The sequence below is a fragment of the Heterodontus francisci genome, chromosome 5 (assembly GCF_036365525.1).
Source record: "Heterodontus francisci isolate sHetFra1 chromosome 5, sHetFra1.hap1, whole genome shotgun sequence".
Lineage (NCBI taxonomy): Eukaryota > Metazoa > Chordata > Chondrichthyes > Heterodontiformes > Heterodontidae > Heterodontus > Heterodontus francisci.
The window spans coordinates 104121847-104141774 of NC_090375.1; the positions used below are offsets into that span (position 1 = coordinate 104121847).

A 19928-nucleotide genomic window follows, 5' to 3' on the forward strand; every position below is an offset into this window, starting at 1 on the left:
AAGAGGCCAGAACTGATGGAGCACGAATATGATGGAGGGTTGTAGGACTGGAGGAGATTACAGGGGTAAGGAGGGATGAGACAATAGAGAGATTTGAAAACAAGGTTGAGAATTTTAAAATCGAGATGTTTCTTAACCAGGAGCAAACACAGGATTCTAATAAAAGCATAATACTGTGGATGCTGGAAATCTGACATAAAAACAAAGTGCTGGAAATACTCAGCAGTTCTGACAGTATCTGTGGAGAGATCTTAAGGGTCACAGACCTGAAACATTAACTCTGTTTCTCTCTCCACAAACACAGAATTGACGGGTGAGCGACACTTGCTGCGAGTTAGGACATGGGCAGCAGAGTTTTGGATGTGTTCAAGCTTATGGAGGGTAGAAAGTGGGAAGTGGGCCACGTGTACATTGGAATGGTCAAATCTGGAGGTAACAACGGCATTGATGAGGGTTTCAGCAGCAGATGAGCTGAGGCAGGGCAGAGTCGGGCGATGTTACAGAGGTGGAAATAGGCGGTCTTACTGATGGTGAAAATATGTGGTTCAGCATCAGCCAGTTACCAGGGAGAGGGATGGTTTTGGTGGCTAGGGAACTGGAGGCAATGCCTTTAGGCTTCCCAATGTTTAGAACAGCACCCCTAATAACCTTGCATCCATTCTGAGTGCAATTAGTGCCATTAAATGTTGAATTGTGAAAATTAGTGTGAATTATAATTGCTAATACCGATCTAGGTCTGAATTTTATACATTAGCTTTCCTGCTGCACAGCTTCACACAACTTAGAGCATATATCAGGGATTCAGGTGCTGAGGTTAGCACTAAATACCTCCAGAACCAGACATTAAAAGCAGACATACCTGCAATGAACTATCTGACTGCTGTTTCCCTTTGTTCAGACTGCTGAGGTCATTTAGAAGAAGAATAATGATCAGAAAACCAGTAGAAATAATTTTAAGCCCTTTTAAGACTTTTTTGTACTGATCAGCATTTGAATCAGACCACTACCGTAATCCTGAATGCGGTTATTTTCACATGATCTTTACACATTGTTATTTAATCCTTCCATGCATGGCAACCTACATTTTACAATAAATCTCACAGGGAATGTGCTGCACTGATTTTTCAGGAACTGGACAGGTAACTGCACCCATAACAGGGAACAGGAAAATGGCAGATAATTTAAACCAATATTTTGCATTGGTCTTCAAGGTGGAGGACACTATAAACATGCCACAGATATCAGATAAGCAAGGTGCTAATGGGAGGAAAGATCTTGTAACAGTCTCTATCATGAGGGACAAAGTATTTGACAAACTAATGGGACTAAAGGCAGACAAATCGCCAGGACCTCATGGCCTGCATCCAAGGGTTTAAATGAAGTGGCTACAGAGATAGTGGAGGCATAGGTCGAAATATTCCACAACTCACTGGATTCTGGGAGGGTCCCAGCAGATTGGAAAACCGCTAATGTGACGCCCCTGTTCAAGAAGGCAGGGAGACAAAAACGGGAAGGTAAGTTGAGCTATAAAGTACTTACCCCGTGATTCGGCGGACGCGGACACGGGGACTGCTGGGTAAGTGAACTTATATATTCGGGCAGTGGCTAAACCTGAAACACTACACATGTAGTGTCTCCCACCCATCCTCCTCCTCTAACCAAAAAAAAAGGACTCTTGTGTGGAGGGTTTGGTAAGGTAAGGTTTTCCTTTATTTTTTTTCATTCTCTGTTGTCAATTTAGAGCAGAGGGGATGGAGGCTCGGGCAGTTGCATGCTCCTCTTGCAGGATGTGGGAGGTAAGGGTCACCACTTGTGTCCCTGCTGACTTCACCTGCGAGAAGTGCACACAACTCCAGCTCCTCACAGACCGCGTTAGGGAATTGGAGCTGGAACTGGATGAACTTCGGATCATTCGGGAGGCTGAGGGGGTGATAGAGAGCAGTTATAGGGAAGTAGTGACACCTAAGTTACAGGATAAAGGTAGCTGGGTGACCGTCAGGGGAGGGAAAGGGATTAGGCGCACAGTGCAGGGATCCCCTGTGGCCGTTCCCCTCAATAATAAGTATACCGTTTTGGATACGGTTGGGGGGAACGACCTACCAGGGGAAAGCCACAGCGGTCAGGTCTCTGGCACTGAGCCTGGCTCTGTGGCTCAGAAGGAAAGGGGGGAGAATAGGAGAGCGATAGTGATAGGAGATTCAATGGTTCGAGGAACAGACAGGAGATTCTGTGGTCGCGAACGAGACTCCCGGATGGTATGTTGCCTCCCGGGTGCCAGGGTCAGGAATGTCTCGGATTGAGTCTACAGGATTCTTAAGGGGGAGGGGGTGCAGCCAGAAGTCGTGGTACACATCGGTACCAATGACATAGCTAGGAAAAGGGATGAGGACCTGAAAAGCGAATAAAGGGAGTTAGGTTGGAAGCTAAAAGGCAGGACGAGCAGAGTAGTAATCTCAGGATTGATACCGGTGCCACGTGCTAGTGAGGCTAGAAACAGAGAGCGAGTGCAGCTGAACACGTGGCGACAGAGCTGGTGTAGGAGGGAGGGCTTCAGATATGTGGATCATTGGGATACCTTCTGGGGAAGGTAGGACCTGTACAAGAAGGACGGGTTGCATCTGAACTGGAGGGGCACCAATATCCTGGGCAGGAGGTTTGCTAGAGCTCTTCGGGAGGGTTTAACTAGTTTGGCAGGGGGATGGGAACCGGAGCTACGGATCAGTGGATGGGGAAGCTGTTGAGCAGGCAGATACAGAGTGCAGAGAGTCTGCGAGGAAGGTTAGACAGTTGACAGGGCAAAGTTGCAGCCAGTATGATGGGTTGAAGTGTGTCTATTTTAACGCAAGAAGTGTCAGGAATAAGGGTGATGAACTTAGAGCATGGATCAGTACTTGGAGCTACGATGTTGTGGCCATTACGGAGACTTAGATATCACAGGGGCAGGAATGGATGTTGGATGTTCCGGGGTTTAGATGTTTCAAAAGGAATAGGGAGGGAGGTAAAAGAGGTGGGCGAGTGGCATTGCTAATCAGGGATAGTATCACAGCTGCAGAAAGGGAGGTCGTCGAGGAGGGTTTGTCTACTGAGTCATTATGGGTGGAAGTCAGAAACAGGAAAGGAGCAGTCACTTTATTGGGAGTTTTCTATAGACCCCCCAATAGCAACAGAGACACAGAGGAACAGATTGGGAGGCAGATTTTGGAAAGGTGCAGAAGTAACAGGGTTGTTGTCATGGGTGACTTCAACTTCCCTAATATTGATTGGAACCTCCTTAGTGCAAATAGTTTGGATGGAGCAGTTTTTGTCAGGTGTGTCCAGGAAGGTTTCCTGACTTAATATGTAGATAGGCCGACTAGAGGGAAGGCTATATTGGATTTGGTGCTTGGCAACAAACCAGGCCAGGTGGCAGATCTCTCGGTGGGAGAGCATTTCGGTGATAGTGATCACAACTCCCTGACCTTTACTATAGTCATGGAGAGGGATAGGAGCAGACGGGATGGGAAAATATTTAATTGGGGGAGGGGGAATTACAATGCTATTAGGCAGGAACTGGGGAGCTTAAATTGGGAACAGATGTTCTCAGGGAAATGCACGACAGAAATGTGGAGGTTGTTTAGGGAGCACTTGCTGCGACTGCTGGATAGGTTTGTCCCGATGAGGCAAGGAAGGGATGGTAGGGTGAAGGAACCTTGGATGACAAGAGATGTGGAACAGCTAGTCAAGAGGAGGAAGGAAGCTTACTTAAGGTTGAGGAAGCAAGGATCAGACAGGGCTTCAGAGGGTTACAAGGTAGCCAGGAAGGAACTGAAGAATGGACTTCGGAGAGCTAGAAGGGGACATGAAAAAGTCTTGGCGGGTCGGATTAAGGAAAATCCCAAGGGGTTCTACACTTATGTGAGGAACAAGAGGATGGCCAGAGTGAGGGTAGGGCCGATCAGGGATAGTGGAGGGAACTTGTGCCTGGAGTCGGAGGAGGTAGGGGAGGTCCTTAATGAATACTTTGCTTCAGTATTCAATAGTGAGAGGGACCTGGGCGTTTGTGAGGACAGCGTGAAACAGGCTGATATGCTCGAACAGGTTGATGTTAAGAAAGAGGATGTGCTGGAAATTTTGAAAGACATGAGGATAGATAAGTCCCCGGGGCCAGACGGGATATATCCAAGGTTATTACGGGAAGCGAGGGAAGAGATTGCCGTGCCTTTGGCGATGATCTTTGCGTCCTCACTGTCCACTGGAGTAGTACCGGATGATTGGAGGGTGGCAAATGTTATTCCCTTGTTCAAGAAAGGGAATAGGGATAACCCTGGGAATTACAGACCAGTCAGTCTTACGTCGGTGGTGGGCAAATTATTAGAGAGGATTCTGAGAGACAGGATTTATGATTATTTGGAAAAGCATAGTTTGATTAGAGATAGTCAGCATGGCTTTGTGAGGGGCAGGTCATGCCTCACAAGCCTTATTGAATTCTTTGAGGATGTGACAAAACACATTGATGAAGGAAGAGCAGTGGATGTGGTGTATATGGATTTTAGCAAGGCGTTTGATAAGGTTCAATATGGTAGGCTCATTCAGAAAGTAAGGAGGCATGGGATACAGGGAAATTTGTCTGTCTGGATACAGAATTGGCTGGCCCATAGAAGACAGAGGGTGGTAGCAGATGGAAAGTATTCAGCCTGGAGCTCGGTGACCAGTGGTGTTCCGCAGGGGTCTGTTCTGGGACCTCTGCTCTTTGTGATTTTTATAAATGACTTGGATGAGGAAGTGGAAGGCTGGGTTAGTAAGTTTGCCGATGACACAAAGGTTGCTGGAGTTGTGGATAGTGTGGAGGGCTGTTGTAGGTTGCAACGGGACATTGACAGGATGCAGAGCTGGGCTGAGAAGTGGCAGATGGAGTTCAACCTGGAAAAGTGTGAAGTGATTCATTTTGGAAGGTCGAATTTGAATGCAGAATACAGGCTTGAAGACAGGATTCTTGGCAGTGTGGAGGAACAGAGGGATCTTGGGGTCCACGTCCATAGATCCCACAAAGTTGCCACCCATGTTGATAGGGTTGTTAAGAAGGCGTATGGGGTGTTGGCTTTCATTAACAGGGGGATTGAGTTTAAGAGCCACGAGGTTATGCTGCAGCTCTATAAAGCCCTGGTTCAACCACACTTGGAATATTGTGTTCAGTTCTGGTCGCCTCATTATAGGAAGGATGTGGAAGCTTTAGAGAGGGTGCAGAGGAGATTTACCAGGATGCTGCCTGGACTGGAGGGCATGTCTTATGAAGAAAGGTTGAGGGACCTAGGGCTTTTCTCATTGGAGCGAAGAAGGATGAGAGGTGACTTGATAGAGGTGTACAAGATGATGAGAGTGGATAGCGAGAGACTTTTTCCCAGGGCGGAAAGGGCTATCACCAGGGGGCATAAGTTTAAGGTGATTGGAGGAAGGTTTAGGGGAGATGTCAGAGGTAGGTTCTTTACACAGAGAGTGGTGGGTGCGTGGAATGCACTGCCAGCGGTGGTAGTAGAAGCAGATACTTTAGGGACATTTAAGCGACTCTTGGATAGGTACATGGATGATAGTAGAATGAAGGGTATGTAGGTAGTTTGATCTTAGAGTAGGTTAAAGGGTTGGCACAACATCGTGGGCCGAAGGGCCTGTACTGTGCTGTACTGTTCTATGTTCTATGTTCTAAAAAGCAGGAAACTATAGGCCAGTCAGCCTAACATCGGTTGTTGGGAAGATGCTAGAGTCCAATATTAAGGAAGAAATAGCAGGACATTTAGAAAAGCTTAACGCAATCAAACAGAGTCAACATGGTTTTGTGAAAGGGAAATCATGTTTGATAAATTTACTCGGGTTCTTTGAGGATATAACAAGCAGAGTTGATAAAGGGGAACCGGTAGATGTAGTATATTTGGATTTCCAGAAGGCATTTGATAAGGTGCCACGTAAAGGATTATTTCACAAGATAGGAGCTCACAGTATTGGAGGTAATATATTAGCATGGATTGAGGATTGGTTAACTCACAGAAGACAGAGAGTCGGAATTAGTGGGTCTTTTTCAGGTTGGAAAGATGTAACTAGTGGAGTGCCACAAGGATCAGTCCTAGAGCTTCAATTATTTACTATCTATATTAATGATTTGGAGGAGGGGGCAGAGTGTAATATATCCAGATTTGCTTGTGATACAAAAGTAGGTGAGAGGGCATGTTGTGATGAGGACTTAAGGAATCTGCAAGGGGATTTGGATCGGTTGAGTGAGTGGGCAAAAACTTAGTGTGAGGTCATGCACTTTGGTAGGAAGAATCAAAAGGCAGACTATTATTTAAATGGAGAGAGACTCCAAAAAAGTGCAGCACAGAGGGATCTGGGTGTTCTTGTGCATGAAACACAAAAAGTTAGCATGCAGGTGCAGCAAGTAATTAAGAAGGCAAATGGAATTTTGGCCTTTATTGCTAGGGGGTTAGAGTTTAAAAATAGGGAAGTCTTGTTACAACTGTACAGGGTGTTGGTGAGGCCACACCTGAAGTACTGTGTACAGGTTTGCTCCCCGTATTTAAGAAAGGATATACTGACATTGGAGGCAGTTCAAAAGAGATTCACTAGCCTGATTCCTGGGCTGAAGGGGTTGACTTATCAAGAACAGCTAAACAGGTTAGGACTTTATTCATTCGAGTTTAGAAGAATGAGGGGTAATTTTATTGAAACGTACAAGATTCTGAGGGGGCTTGACCCTGGGTAGATGTTGAGAAGATGGTTCCACTGGTGGGGGAATCTCTAACTAAGGGACATAGTTACAGAATAAGGGGACACTCACTTCAATCTGAGATGCGAAGGAATTTCTTCTCTCAGAGGGTGGTGAATGTTTGGAATTCTCTACCCCACAGAGTTGTGGAGGCTAGATCACTGAAAGTATTTAAAAAGGAGGAAGATAGATTTTTGAAATATCGGGGAGTTGAGGGCTATGAGGAGTTGGCATGAAAGAGAAGTTGAGGTCCAGGGCAGATCAGCCATGATCTTATTGAATGGCAGGGCAGGCTTGAGGGGCTGAATGGCTTACTCCTGCCCCTATTTCTTATGTTCTTATATTCATTAGGAATTGGTTGCATAACAACTGTGCAGATTATTAGCTTTATTCAGAGGTGCACCTGTTAGCTGCTGTCAGCTGTTTAATAAACAATTATTGACAGTCTCCAGGTAGGCATGGAGGTGGAAGGGGGAATGTAAACAAGGTCACTTTGAAGTCACGCTGATTATAAGATGACACCTCTAGCCAATGGAAAATTGGAATCAAAGTAGACTAACTTAGTCATCTGAACCAGGCTGATTTGCAAAATGCGATAGCATTGTTGATGTTTGACCACCCTGCCACCAGAGCTGAGACTCTTCCTACTCAGCTTCAGATAACTCTGAAAGCTGGTGCCCTCCTGAGTAAGGTGGTGCCCATTGAACAAGCAGCAGGAAGCAAAAACAGTATATGGTTTAGGGGCAATTTGTAAAGTGCACATTTTTTTCATTCATTATTATATTAAATTCAAGTGCTTCAGTTTTAACAATAAGAAACACAAACTATTAACCTGATATAGCAGTGGATTTACAGGTGTTAAACAGAGATATAATGCATTAAAGACCTAACGAACTGTGTCACAGTACAAGGACTAGGCTGCACGCCCGTGGCTGTCTCTAAATTAAGTCAATGATATTAGCCAATTTTATTGTTTAATTTTCAATTATATCCCTTACTCCTCTGCTGAAAGCAATGTCTTATACAAAAAAGAAGTACTTTATATTTATATAGTACATTATTATGTAATTGAAATATTTAAACACATTTTGCAACGAGTTACTTTTGGAGTGCAATAACTGTTCTTTGTTCCAGAGCCACTCGCAGCCCTGCGGCACCTTTGTTTTCATTCATTCTCCTTCCATGGGCGTCCCTGGCTAGGCCAGCATTTATTGCACCTTGCCCCATATGCCTGGATAGTAAACAGGCTGTGTGGCATTAAGGATCTCACAATGAGCCTGGTTTTGTGCAGTTGTGTTTATTTACAACATGGGACATAGTTTGTTTTTTTCTTCTATTCGCTTGACTGAGATTGGCGAACTGAGCAACAAAATCTAGACCTGTCTGGTATGTGTGACGGAAAACTGCTTTCTACCCATTGAACCACTGGAGTGCTCTTTATTTATTTTTAATTACTAAAGGATTTCCCAAGAGAGTGCTTATGATGTTGGGGAATATGCAGTTTTATAAAGATTGGAGCATAATACCATTTTATGCACAAAATATTACCCTGCTGCAAAGGTGCAACAGTCTGTAATTAGCCTGACTCTGTAAGGCCTAAAGGTCTGATTACTATAAATAGATATCTCATTGATTCCTGTATCCCTAACACGAAGCCAGAATCCCCATTCTCCCTTCTCCATGTCACCTGGAATATAAGGGAAGTTTCACAGTCAAGCCAGTACCCCTTACCTATTCCTGCACCACCATTCTTTAACTCAGTACTTGTTTCCCCTGTTCCTCCACCTACTGCTTGACACAGTAGTGCCACCCTCCAAAGAAGATGGCAGAGATACCAGGAATGCAGATTGGGGTGCTGATCAACACTAACTTTTTCACAGGAGACAGCACCTTTAGTAGGTGGTAGTAGGCATAAATGGATTTACCATTGGTCACCAGCAACTTTTTCTTTCCAAAAGTATACGTAATATTCATAAAATGTGTAAAAGTACATTGCATAAGAGTTCAAATTGGACATTATATAAAGTGCAATACAGATCACTTTCTTTCAATATAGTACATGAGGTGCCTCACTACACAGGTTGCAATGTACATTTCCATTTCATGTCAAACGTCCTCTGATGCATATAGCCCAAGGAGTTTTATATGATTTCCAGCCTCTCAGTATACTATGGTAGGAGAGTCATAGACTGTGGCCTTTCCCCATTGAGCCTTTGTGGCAACTACCCCATAGTCCTGGACTTTGGAATGTGCCAGTCTGCAACAATCAGTTATCAACAGCTCTTTGAACGGAAAGACCTGCAAGTTTCTGACAGACTAAAGAGCGTCTTTCACAGAGTTGATGGTCCTCCAGCAACAGTTGATGTTTATCTCAGTGTGTATCCCTGGGAACAGCCTGTAGAGTACTGAATCCTGCGTTATGGAACTGCTTGGGACGAACCACAACAAAAACCAGTGCATCTCTTTCCAGACCGGCTTTGCAAAGGCACATCACAGAAGGAAGTTGGCGATAGTCTCTCTCCACCACAGCCACCTTGAGGGCACCGTGTGGACACAGTGAGACTCCGGGAGGGCCCTTCTCACTACCAGCCAAGCTAAGTCTTGGTGCTTATTTGCAAGTTCTGGCAATGAGGTATTTTGCCAAATGACTGACGTTCTGCACAGGGAGCCATTTGTCATCAGAGAAAATCCTGCTCCCATTACCTGACAAATTCTATGCGCTTCAGGCTCTTTCATGGGCTTCTAGTTGACCTGTCCCTGTTAGGTTGCTGCTACCATTAAGGCTTCTTTGATACTCCAGTAGAGCACATAGTGTGCATATGTGTTGTTTAAATAAGGCTAGACAGGAAGGCACACTGCAGAGGTCATGGTCTTCTTGGTATGCTGCACCCAAATTACTCTCGGCCAGCTCCAAGAGAGGAGTATCATACCCGATAGTCTTAAAAGAGAACTGATGATCTACTTCTAATAGAAGAAATTTTAATTGACAGTATTTAATAAATATGAATTGTTCAATCTGATAGATTATTACTGGTGAACCAGGCTATGAGAGCATTACCATTAACTGTCCTGTTGCTACAGCCATCACTGACCAGCTCCCCGCCCAATCAGATTGCGCCTCTCGATCAGCAACATCAGAGACAAGCTGTGGAGTTATAACTCCACAACATGTGGGGGAATCCCACATTGCGGGTTCCCCATGACTTTCTGACCCACCCACTCCCTGCAGGTCAGGTCAGTAAAAACTCTGTCTGTGTTTCAATTGTCAGTTACAGCTTGAATGTGTGTCCATCTGGAGTATGGGAACAAGCTGTAAGGTTGTTCAAGGACCTTGCCTGGGCCAACAGTAAATGCATAACAACTTCCTTAGGTTATGCCATCTTCTTTTGCATCTGTTTTCAAGTCATGTTGGTGATGCACATAGCATTGACCCTGTGGGCTTTCTGTCTGGTATGCTGCACTGCTGTGCTATAGGGAGAATGCCCTGATGTGCAAACAGGAAAACCCTTTTCCCACCCACCTCATGCATGTTACCTTTGCCAACTATCAAAAAGGGTGTTTAGATGCTGCATTTCAGTTCCTGCTTCTGCATCCATTTTGGCTGCCACTGGCTTTTGATCAGCAACTTTTGTGCACCATAAAGTATTTGGAAAACCAAAAATAAATTTTTGCCTCTCCCTGATGCACCTACATCGTTTTAAATGTCACGGGCTGTGATGACCTTCCTCCTCCTTCCCCCTACCTCCCTCTCCCTCTTTCTCTCATACAGATATATAACATACATATATATGTCAGATTTTAGATTGTTGGTCTAATTTGTGCCATAATGGTTTTAACTCTTTCTCTTTCTCTTAAGGTATTTGCGCACTATATACCTTGGCATTCGAAGCCGTCGGAGTGGGGAACATGACCGCTGGCGTTTTTACTGGAAGATGGTGTATGAGTATGCAGATGTAAGTATGTTACATCTGCTGGCGACGTTTTTGGAAAGTGCTCCACAGCTTGTGCTGCAGCTGTGCATCGTAATTCAGAGCCATCGCTTAGAGGCACTCCAAGGTAAGGAATGATCCATTTACAGAAGATCAGTGATTAAAAGCTGAGTTTTGCCATGATTGTGGCACATATAATTATGTAGTAATTACAAGACGGAAATGGGCCATTTGGTCCAATCAGTCCACGTGAGCAATAGTGCTGAGCCCACATGCTGACTCTGTTCTCATATCCCTTTATTTCCTTTTCCTGAAACCACCCTATCTAACCCATCCTTAAAAGTTGACATATACATGGAATTTCCTCAGAGCTGCTCCCATTCCCCCAGCAAGTGCAGTGGAAACCCATTTGTGTTCATAAAATGGGGTTTCCACCACATTCCTGTTAAAGTTATGATGGCAGAACAGGGGCACCTCCAAAGAAATTTTCTGCCATGATCTCCAATCACTAACTCTGTTAGTGCATTCCACAGCCTCGCATAAATGACATGTTTGAGGTTCTTAAGTGTATCAGCGGAAGCCTTTTAGTCTTAATGTCATGCTTGTTGGAAGAACAATGATAATGATAAAAGCTGCCCTTACAGTACTGGGAATCTAAGAATCACCTTTATCAAAAATACAGCTGTCCTCTTTACAAAGTCCTGATCATGTCTGACAGAGTATTCCATTACATGTCAAAATAAATATCTGTTCTTCACATCTATGTGTAGTGTGACTGAGCAGAAACAATTCATTTTATGGGGTGAATCAAAGATATTTTCAATGTTGTACATTGATTATTCTCCATGCAGAGCCAGAATGAAACCACCAAAATTACTTTGGACTCTTAACAATGCTTTCATCTGGTTGATTGAGACACAGCAGCAAAAGTCATTAATGGCTGTGTTCTTCTGCTGCTCACCTTGCTGTGTCGGTAACCAGTTGGTCTCTCCTCTAGGGAGAGCACTGGCGCTTTCGCTGCAAACGTGAAAATATAACAAGATGTTGCAGTTTATTTGGAACACATTAGCAACATTCTATGGTTGCACATAGCTTCAAAATTCTGCACTTATAAATGGAGAAGATTTCCTTTGACCAATACATGTAACAAAACCACAATTGTATTCTTTATGGAATGGCTTTACCTTATACCATGCTGAATAACGCACAGCAGAAATGTAACGCCCACCACCTCCCCCAGCACATCAACAACTGGAAAATACAGCCAGTATTGCTTGCTCTTTGTGCTGTTTCTGTATTGTGACTGCAGCAGCTAGTGATGATGTAATCATCAGGAAGAAGCTGAGCAGCTAAAAATAGCACAGTACCAGCACATTTCATCTTCAAGTGCCAATGCTCAGCTTTGAAAGCAAATGCTTGGTTTTGATTCAACCCAATCAAACCAATACAGTCGGGGTCACCTCAGATTTCTGACCTAGATCTCCAGTTGTATCTACTGTGTGATTGCAGATAATTGTTTCCTCAATTGTAAGGGTTTATAAATATTGATGTTAGAGGCACAAACTTGGTCCTTTTGCCTGAAAAGCTGCTAATGAAAGCAGTTTAAATTCAATAGTGAGTCATTTTTAAATCATAAATCACAAACTACAAGCATACGGTTTGAATGGGAAATTAGACTGGAACATGTATTATTATAGCAGATCAAGGTGCAGCTGTTTCTGAAATTGCAGTGATCGTGGTTGAGGGCCATTAAGAATGAGAGCAGTTTTGACCCTGCCTAGATGTCGTTTCAGAACTTTTCCATACTCATTTTATCAAAACTCATTCTTTTCCCCATTTGCTTATCAGTAATCTGCAGCAGACATTTCACATGGTCCTTTTAGGAAGAGAGAAAACAAGCAGATGTAAGGCATTGTGATAGTGTATTTGTTAGTATGTTAAATATAATCATTTAAATATATATGCTAATATTATGTCATCACAGGGGAAGTGGTGCAATATCACATGATTCAGTTCTCTTGCACAGTTAGTTAGCACATGTAAGCTGAAGCAACAAGTCTCCCTTAAAGCTCTGTGTTCCAACCTTTATGCCTGCCCCTTCAGCTTCGTTTGTATTAGTCTAGAAAGAGATAATACAAAATGGTGGCAGCGGTAGTGAGTTGACGGCATTGATCAGCAGCTGAAGACGACAGCTCAAGTCAGAAGCCCTACCTGAGGTGCTGTGACTGGATCACAGCGCTCACATCAGGAGAGCAACTGTGTGTAGAGATTGAAAGCGATTTGGGCGCACTCCTGGGACTTAATTTTATGCTCCGTTAGAAATGGGTTTTTTTGGTGGGCGGCTGGAGAATCAGCGCAGGGGCATTCGCCACAGAACCCAATGCCATAATGCCGGCTTCCGATTCTCCGTGGTGGCACCTCCACCGCGGCGCAACGGGATCGTAATTTAAATCTTCTACATACTGTTTTGCATGAATTTGTATCTAATTTTTCCACGATCCTACCAGGCATTCACAGTCTTCTGCATGACGTGCAGCACTCATGTGCCTTCGCTTTCCTGGCTTTGAAAAGCTGGCACCACCAAGGCAAGAGTTATCGCTGCCTGCAAAGGTCAGACAAGTTATCCATTGTTATCTTGTGGAATTTTTTTTCACATCGCACATTGCCATTGAGCTCAATCCGCAGATGTGAGGGAAGGAGGGAACTCTGCAAGTGGATACTATTGGGGGCGAAGGAGGGACTTCTGCAAGTGGACACTGTTGAGGGGGAAGGAGGGAACTCTGAAAGTGGATACTTTCGGGGGCAAAGGAGAGAACTGTGCCAGTGGATACTCTTGGGAGGGGAAGGAGGGAACTCTGCAATCCAACAGCAGGAGATGCCATTAACGACATCGCCAATGCTGCCCCCGCCACGTGATTGTGGGTGGGGAACGGCCACCATCATTATGCTAAATGGCCAGCCACCGCATAATTGCAACAGCACAGCTGCTAACCTCACAGGCGGGACCACCACCATTTTACGCACCCACCGCAACTCTCGGCGGCAGGATAATAAAATCTAGCCCTTGGTTTCCCCTCGTCGGCAAGAAAATTATCGGTAGTTTCAGCCACAGAGATGACTCCAGCGTCATGTTTTGGCATGGATCCCTTCCCTCCATCGCCTCACTCGCACACCATTAGCTAACCATGATGCCAAGTCCCTCCCACCTGCAAGCTCACAAGCCAGGCCTGCAGCAACACACCTCAGGGTGTGGCTCCTGCTCAGCTCTGCAGACATCACAGCTTGCTGCAACTTTTAAAGCAAGGTTTGCTCCTCAGGGGAAGAAAAGAGTAGAAGGTTTAGACAACGGCAGCCAGATTACCAGAGATCGACTGGAAAGCACCTGATTTCCAAGGTGCCTTCAGACTGTTTTTAGCAGAGGATTGAACTATGCTTCCTAGACCACAAAGCTGTGGATACAGAGAAGTGGGCGATAAAAATTAGGATTGCCACAGGAAACAAAGGTCGGTGAAGAATCAGTACCTCTGGTTTATCTGATGCTGACCAGAAGGATCCATCAAAGCTTTGGGCAGCATTAGAAAGTCAGTTTAGGATTAAAGTTAATTTCAGAGGACAGAGCCTGGATCTCATGCGGTATAGACAGAAAGCCAGCGAGAGCTTGGACAACTTTGCTAACGGATGCAGAGAGTAAGCAAAAGAATTCAATTACAGAACTCTCGGAATGAATTATGGAGTTGGTTGTCGCATCCACTCCTATTGAGGCACTCCAGAAAGAGCTCTTGGAAAACTGAAGAGACACGGTGCAAGTGCCAACACTCTACCTTTCCGCATTCTCAAAGACATGTTCTTTGAGGCATGGAAATCTGTGGTCCAACCCACAAGCATGATGCTTACGGAATACAATAGCTTGACAATAAAGTGCCTGAGTTCCCGGGATCTGGAATGCAAGTACAAAGAGTCAACATGCTCTACTCAGATATTCTACATAGTGGATGTGTCAGGTCCAGCAATAGCAGGGCTGCTGGCGTGCTGGGGACATGGGTTCGAATTCCACCATGGCAGATGGTGGAATTTGAATTCAGTTAATAAATCTGGAATTAAAAAGCTAGTCTAGTGGTGATCGTGAAACTATTGTCAATTGTTGTAAAAACTCATCTGGTTTACTAATGTCCTTTAGGGCAGGAAATCTGCCATCCTTACCTGGTCTGGCCTACATGTGACTCCAGACCCACAGCAATGTGGTTGATTCTTACATACCATCTGAAATGGCCTAGCAAGCCACTTGGTTGTATCAAACCATTACAAAGTCTAAGAGAAGAATCTGGCCAGATGACCTAGCATTGACCTAGGCTCTGGAAATGTCAACAGCAAACCCGGCCCTGTCGACCCTGCAAAGTCCTCCTTACTAACATTTGGGGACTTGTGCCAAAATTGGGGAGCAGTCCTACATACTAGTTAAGCAACAGCCTGACATAGTCATACTCATGGAATCATATCTTGCAGACAATGTCCCAGACAACACCATCAACTGAGTATGTCCTGTCCCACCGACAGGACAGATCCACCAGAGGTGGCGGGACAGTGGTATACAGTCAGGAGGGTATTGCCCTGCGAATCCTCAACCTCAACTCCGAACCCCATGAAGTCTCATGGCATCAGGTCAAACATGGGCAAGAAATCTCCTGCTGATTACCACCTACTGCCCCCCCGCATCAGCTGATGAATGTGCTTTTCCTTGTTGAACACCGTTTGGAAGAAGCACTGAGGGTAGCAAGGGCACAAAATGTACTCTGGTGGGGAACTTCAACGTCCACCACCAAGAGTAGCTCAGTAACACCACTACTGACTGAGATGGCCGAGTCCTAAAGACCATAGCTCCTAGACTGGGTCTGTGGCAGGTGGTGAGGGAACCAACAAGAGGGAACACCTACTTGAACTCATCCTCACCAATCTACCTGTCATAAATGCATCTGTCCATGACAGTATTGGTAGGCGTGACAGATCTAGCAACTCAAAACTGGGCATCCATGAGGTGCTGTGGGTCAGCAGCAGCAGCAGAATTGTACTCAACCACAATCTCACAATATATAACCTCAAGGCCCAGCATATCCCGCACCCTACCATTACCATCAAGCAGGGGACCAACCCTGGTTCAATGAAGAGTGTAGGAGGGCATACCTAAAAATGAGGTGTCAACCTGGTGAAGCTAAAACACAGGATTACTTGCATGCCAAACAGCAGAAGCAGCATGTGATAGACAGGGCTAAGCAATCCCACAACCAACGGATCAGATCTAAGCTCTGAGTCCTGCCAAATCCAGTCATGAGTGGTGGTGGACAATTAAACAACTGACAGGAGGAGGAGGCTCCACAAACATCCCCATCCTCTGTGATGAGGGAGCCCAGCACATCAGTGCAAAAGACAAGGCTGAAGCATTTGCATCCATCTTCAGCCAGAAGTGCCAAGTGGATGATCCATCTCAGCCTCCTCCTGAGGTCCCCAGCATCACAGATGCCAGTCTTCAGCCAATTTGATTCACTCCACGTGATTTCAAGAAACGGCTGAAGGCACTGGATACTGCAAAGACTATGGGCCCGGACAACATTCCAGAACTATCCGCGCCCCTAGCCAAGCTGTTCAAGTACAGCTACAACACTGGCATCTATCCGGCAATGTGGAAAATTGCCCAGGTATGTCCTGTGCACAAAAAAACAGGACAATTCCAACCCGACCAATTACTGCACTATCAGTCTACTCCTGATCATCTGCAAAGTGATGGAAGGGGTTTCCAACAGTGCTATCAAGTCGCACTTGCTCAGCAATAACCTGCTCACTGACGCTCAGTTTGGCTTCTGCCAGGGCCACTCAGCTCCTGACCTCATTACAGCCATGGTCCAAACATGGACAAAAGAGCTGAACTCCAGCGGTGAGGTGAGAGTGACTGCCCTTGACATCAAGGCAGTATTTGACCGAGTGTGGAATCAAGGAGCCCTAGCAAAACTGCAGTCAATGGGAATCGGGGGAAAACTCTTCGCTGGTTGGAGTCATACCTAGCACAAAGGAAGATGGTTTTGGTTCTTGAAGGTCAATCATCTCAGTCCCAGGACATCACTGCAGGAGTTCCTTAAGGTAGTGTCCTAGGCCCAACCAGCTTCAGCTGCTTCATCAATGACCTTCCCTCTATCATAAGGTCAGAAATGGGGATGTTTGCTGATGATTGCACAATGTTCAGCACCATTCGCAACTCCTCAGAAACTGAAGAAGCCCATGCCCATATGCAGCAAGACCTGTACAACATCTAGGCTTGGGCTGATAAGTGACAAGTAACATTTGCACCACACAAGTGCCAGGCAATGACCATCTCAACCAAGTGAGAATCTCACCATCTCCCCTTGACATTCAATGGCATTACCATCGCTGAATCTCCCACTATCAACATCCTGGGAGTCACCATTGCCCAGAAACTGGTCTGGACCAGCCACATAAATGCTGTGGCTACAACAATAGGTCAGAGGCTAGGAATTCTATAGCGAGTAACTCACCTCCTGTCTCCCAATGCCTGTTCACCATCTACAAGGCACAAGTCAGAAGTGTGATGGAATACTCTCCACTTGCCTGGATGGGTGCAGCTCAAGAAGGACAAAGCAGCCAACTTGATTGGCACCACTTCCATCATTCACTCCCTCCACCATCTATGTACAGATGCAGCAGTGTGTACCATTTACAAGATGCATTGCAGCAACTCACCAAGGCTCCTTCAACAGCATCTTCCAAACCCATGATCTCTACCACCTAGAAGGACAAGGGCAACAGATGCATGGGAACACCACCACCAAGTTCCCTTCCAAGCCACACACCATTCTGACTTGGAACTATATCGCCATTCCTTCACTGGGTCAAGAATCTGGAACTCCCTTCCTAACTGCGCTGTTGGTGTACCTGCATCCCAAGGACTGCAGCGGTTCAAGAAGGCAGCTCACCACCACCTTCTCAAGGGCAATAAAAGCCCATATCCCCTGTACAAATAATTCTGAAAGGTACAAATGGAACAGATGCAGCCACTGCAGATCCTCTTCAACTTCATTACGTACCATCATCACCATGGATCAAGATAGCAGCAACCGATCTATGCTCTGTGGGCAGAGAATACTATCTGCCAGTGATTGACTATCACCCAAAATTTCCTTTTGTGCAAAAGCTTAGAGACACATTGAGTACAGCACTGGCTACAGTTCCACCTGTAGTCTTTTTGGTGCCCTGGTAGAAGTGGTGTCTGACAATGGCCCACAATACACCCGAAAACTGTTCCAGGATATGTGTGAACAATGGTCCATCAACCATGTCACATCATCACCCAGATATCCTCATTTGACTAGGATGGCTGAACATATGGTCAGGACTGTCAAATCGCTGATCAAAACATTTTCGGAAACCGGGAAAGATATCCAAGCCACATTATTAAGAATATAAGAAGATAAAAACATAAGAACTGGGAGCAGGATTAGGCTATTCAGCCCTTCGAACCCACTCCGCTATGGCTGATCCTCTACCTCAACACCATTTTCCTGCACTATCCCTGTAACACTTGATGTTTTTAATAATTAGAAATCTATTGATCTCAGTCTTGAACATACTCAATGACTGAGCCTCCACAGCCCTCTGGGGTAGAGAATTCCAAAGGTTCACCACCCTCTGAGTGAAGATATTCTTCCTCAACTCAGTGCTAAATGGCCTGCCCCTTATTCTGAGACTGTCCCCTCGTTCTAGACTCCCCAGCCAGGGGAAACATCCTTCCTGCATCAATGCTGTCGATCTCTGAAGGAATTTTGTATGTTTGAAAGAGATCATCTCTCATTCTACTAAACTCCGGAGAATAAAGGCCAAGACTATTTAATCATTTTTCATAGGACAATACCTCCATTCTAGGAATTATATTGCTGTACCTTCGTTGCACTCCCTCTGTGGCAAGTGTATCTTTCCTAAGGTAATGAGATCAAAACTGCACACAATACTCCAGGTGCGGTCTCACCAAGGCTCTATATAATTGCAGTAAGACATCTTTAATCCTGTACTCAAATCCTCTTGTAATGAAGGCCAACATACCATTTGCCTTCTTAATTTCTTGCTGTACCTGCATCTTGGCACAATGCCATTAGACTCTGGATTGCCATCACCTGCTGAGATTTTATTAGGTCAACCGATGAGAACCAGGCTACCAAGTTATGATCTCATAAAACTGTCCTTGATCACAGAACAGTTACATCATAAACAGAACAAGATGAAAGACACACATGACGTGCATGCGGGTGCAGAATTACCGCCACTATACATTGGCCAGAAGGTGAGCAGACATGGTTCCCAGCAAAGGTGTCCAAGGTGTGCAAAGAACCACATTCATATGAGGTGACAACACAAAATGGTCCGGTACTGTGAAGGAATTGATCTCACCTCAGGAGACTCTGCTAGCCATGCACAAGGTAACCACCCAACATCGCTTAAGTATACCTGCGTATGTTTTGAAGATAAAAAGACAAAAAGCAACACACTGACAACTGAGGACAATCTTCCCAAACACAATCTTCAGGAGGAGAGGATGGACATTTTGAGAACACACCCACATGTCAATGTCACAAGGTCTGATCGAGTCAGCATAGACAATACCTTGAAGAGAAGTTTTCCAAATGTTCTTGTTACAGTTGAATGTTTTGTGTACATAGTGTTATAGTTGTCAAATTTCTTGTATCGCATAAGGATTGCAAATTCACGTACATATTAATGTTATACTATACAAGGTTGTCATTTAAAGGAAAGGGACGTGATAGTATATTTGTTAATATTTTAAACATAATTAGTTAAATATATGTTTATGCTAATATGTATGTCATCACAGGAAGTGATGCAATATCATGTGATTCCGTTCTCTTACATGGTTAGTTAGCATGCGTAAGCTGAAACAACAACAAGTCTCCTTTAAAGCTCTGCATTAAACCTTTATGACTGCCCTTTCATCTTATTTCTATGGGCTGGATCTTGTGCTCGTCTAGAAGGCGGGTTTCGTGGAGGGTGGTGGGGAATGGCAGAGAATCAGAGTGGAAACACCTGACATGGAACCCAATGCTGGGATTCCCAGTTCGATCTTCCCGGGGGCAGGATTGGTCGACAATGAACTTCCGCCCAGAGGCCTATTGAGGCCCTTAAGTGGCATATTAACACCAAATTATGGGCCTGCACCGCGCAAGGAGGACGCCTTATAAAACTAGACACCC

The 19928-nt window shown here is 45.0% G+C and overlaps 1 protein-coding gene across 2 annotated transcripts in view; it reads left to right on the top strand.

Annotated features, from left to right (window-relative positions):
- xkr4 (XK related 4) overlaps positions 1–19928 on the top strand; it is a 398037-nt gene that overhangs the window by 269550 nt on the left and 108559 nt on the right. For both annotated transcript variants that reach the window (XM_068030872.1, XM_068030873.1), the window contains exon 2: positions 10590–10789. In XM_068030872.1, the coding sequence (XP_067886973.1) occupies positions 10590–10789 (200 nt within the window). The remainder of the gene's footprint in view (positions 1–10589; positions 10790–19928) is intronic.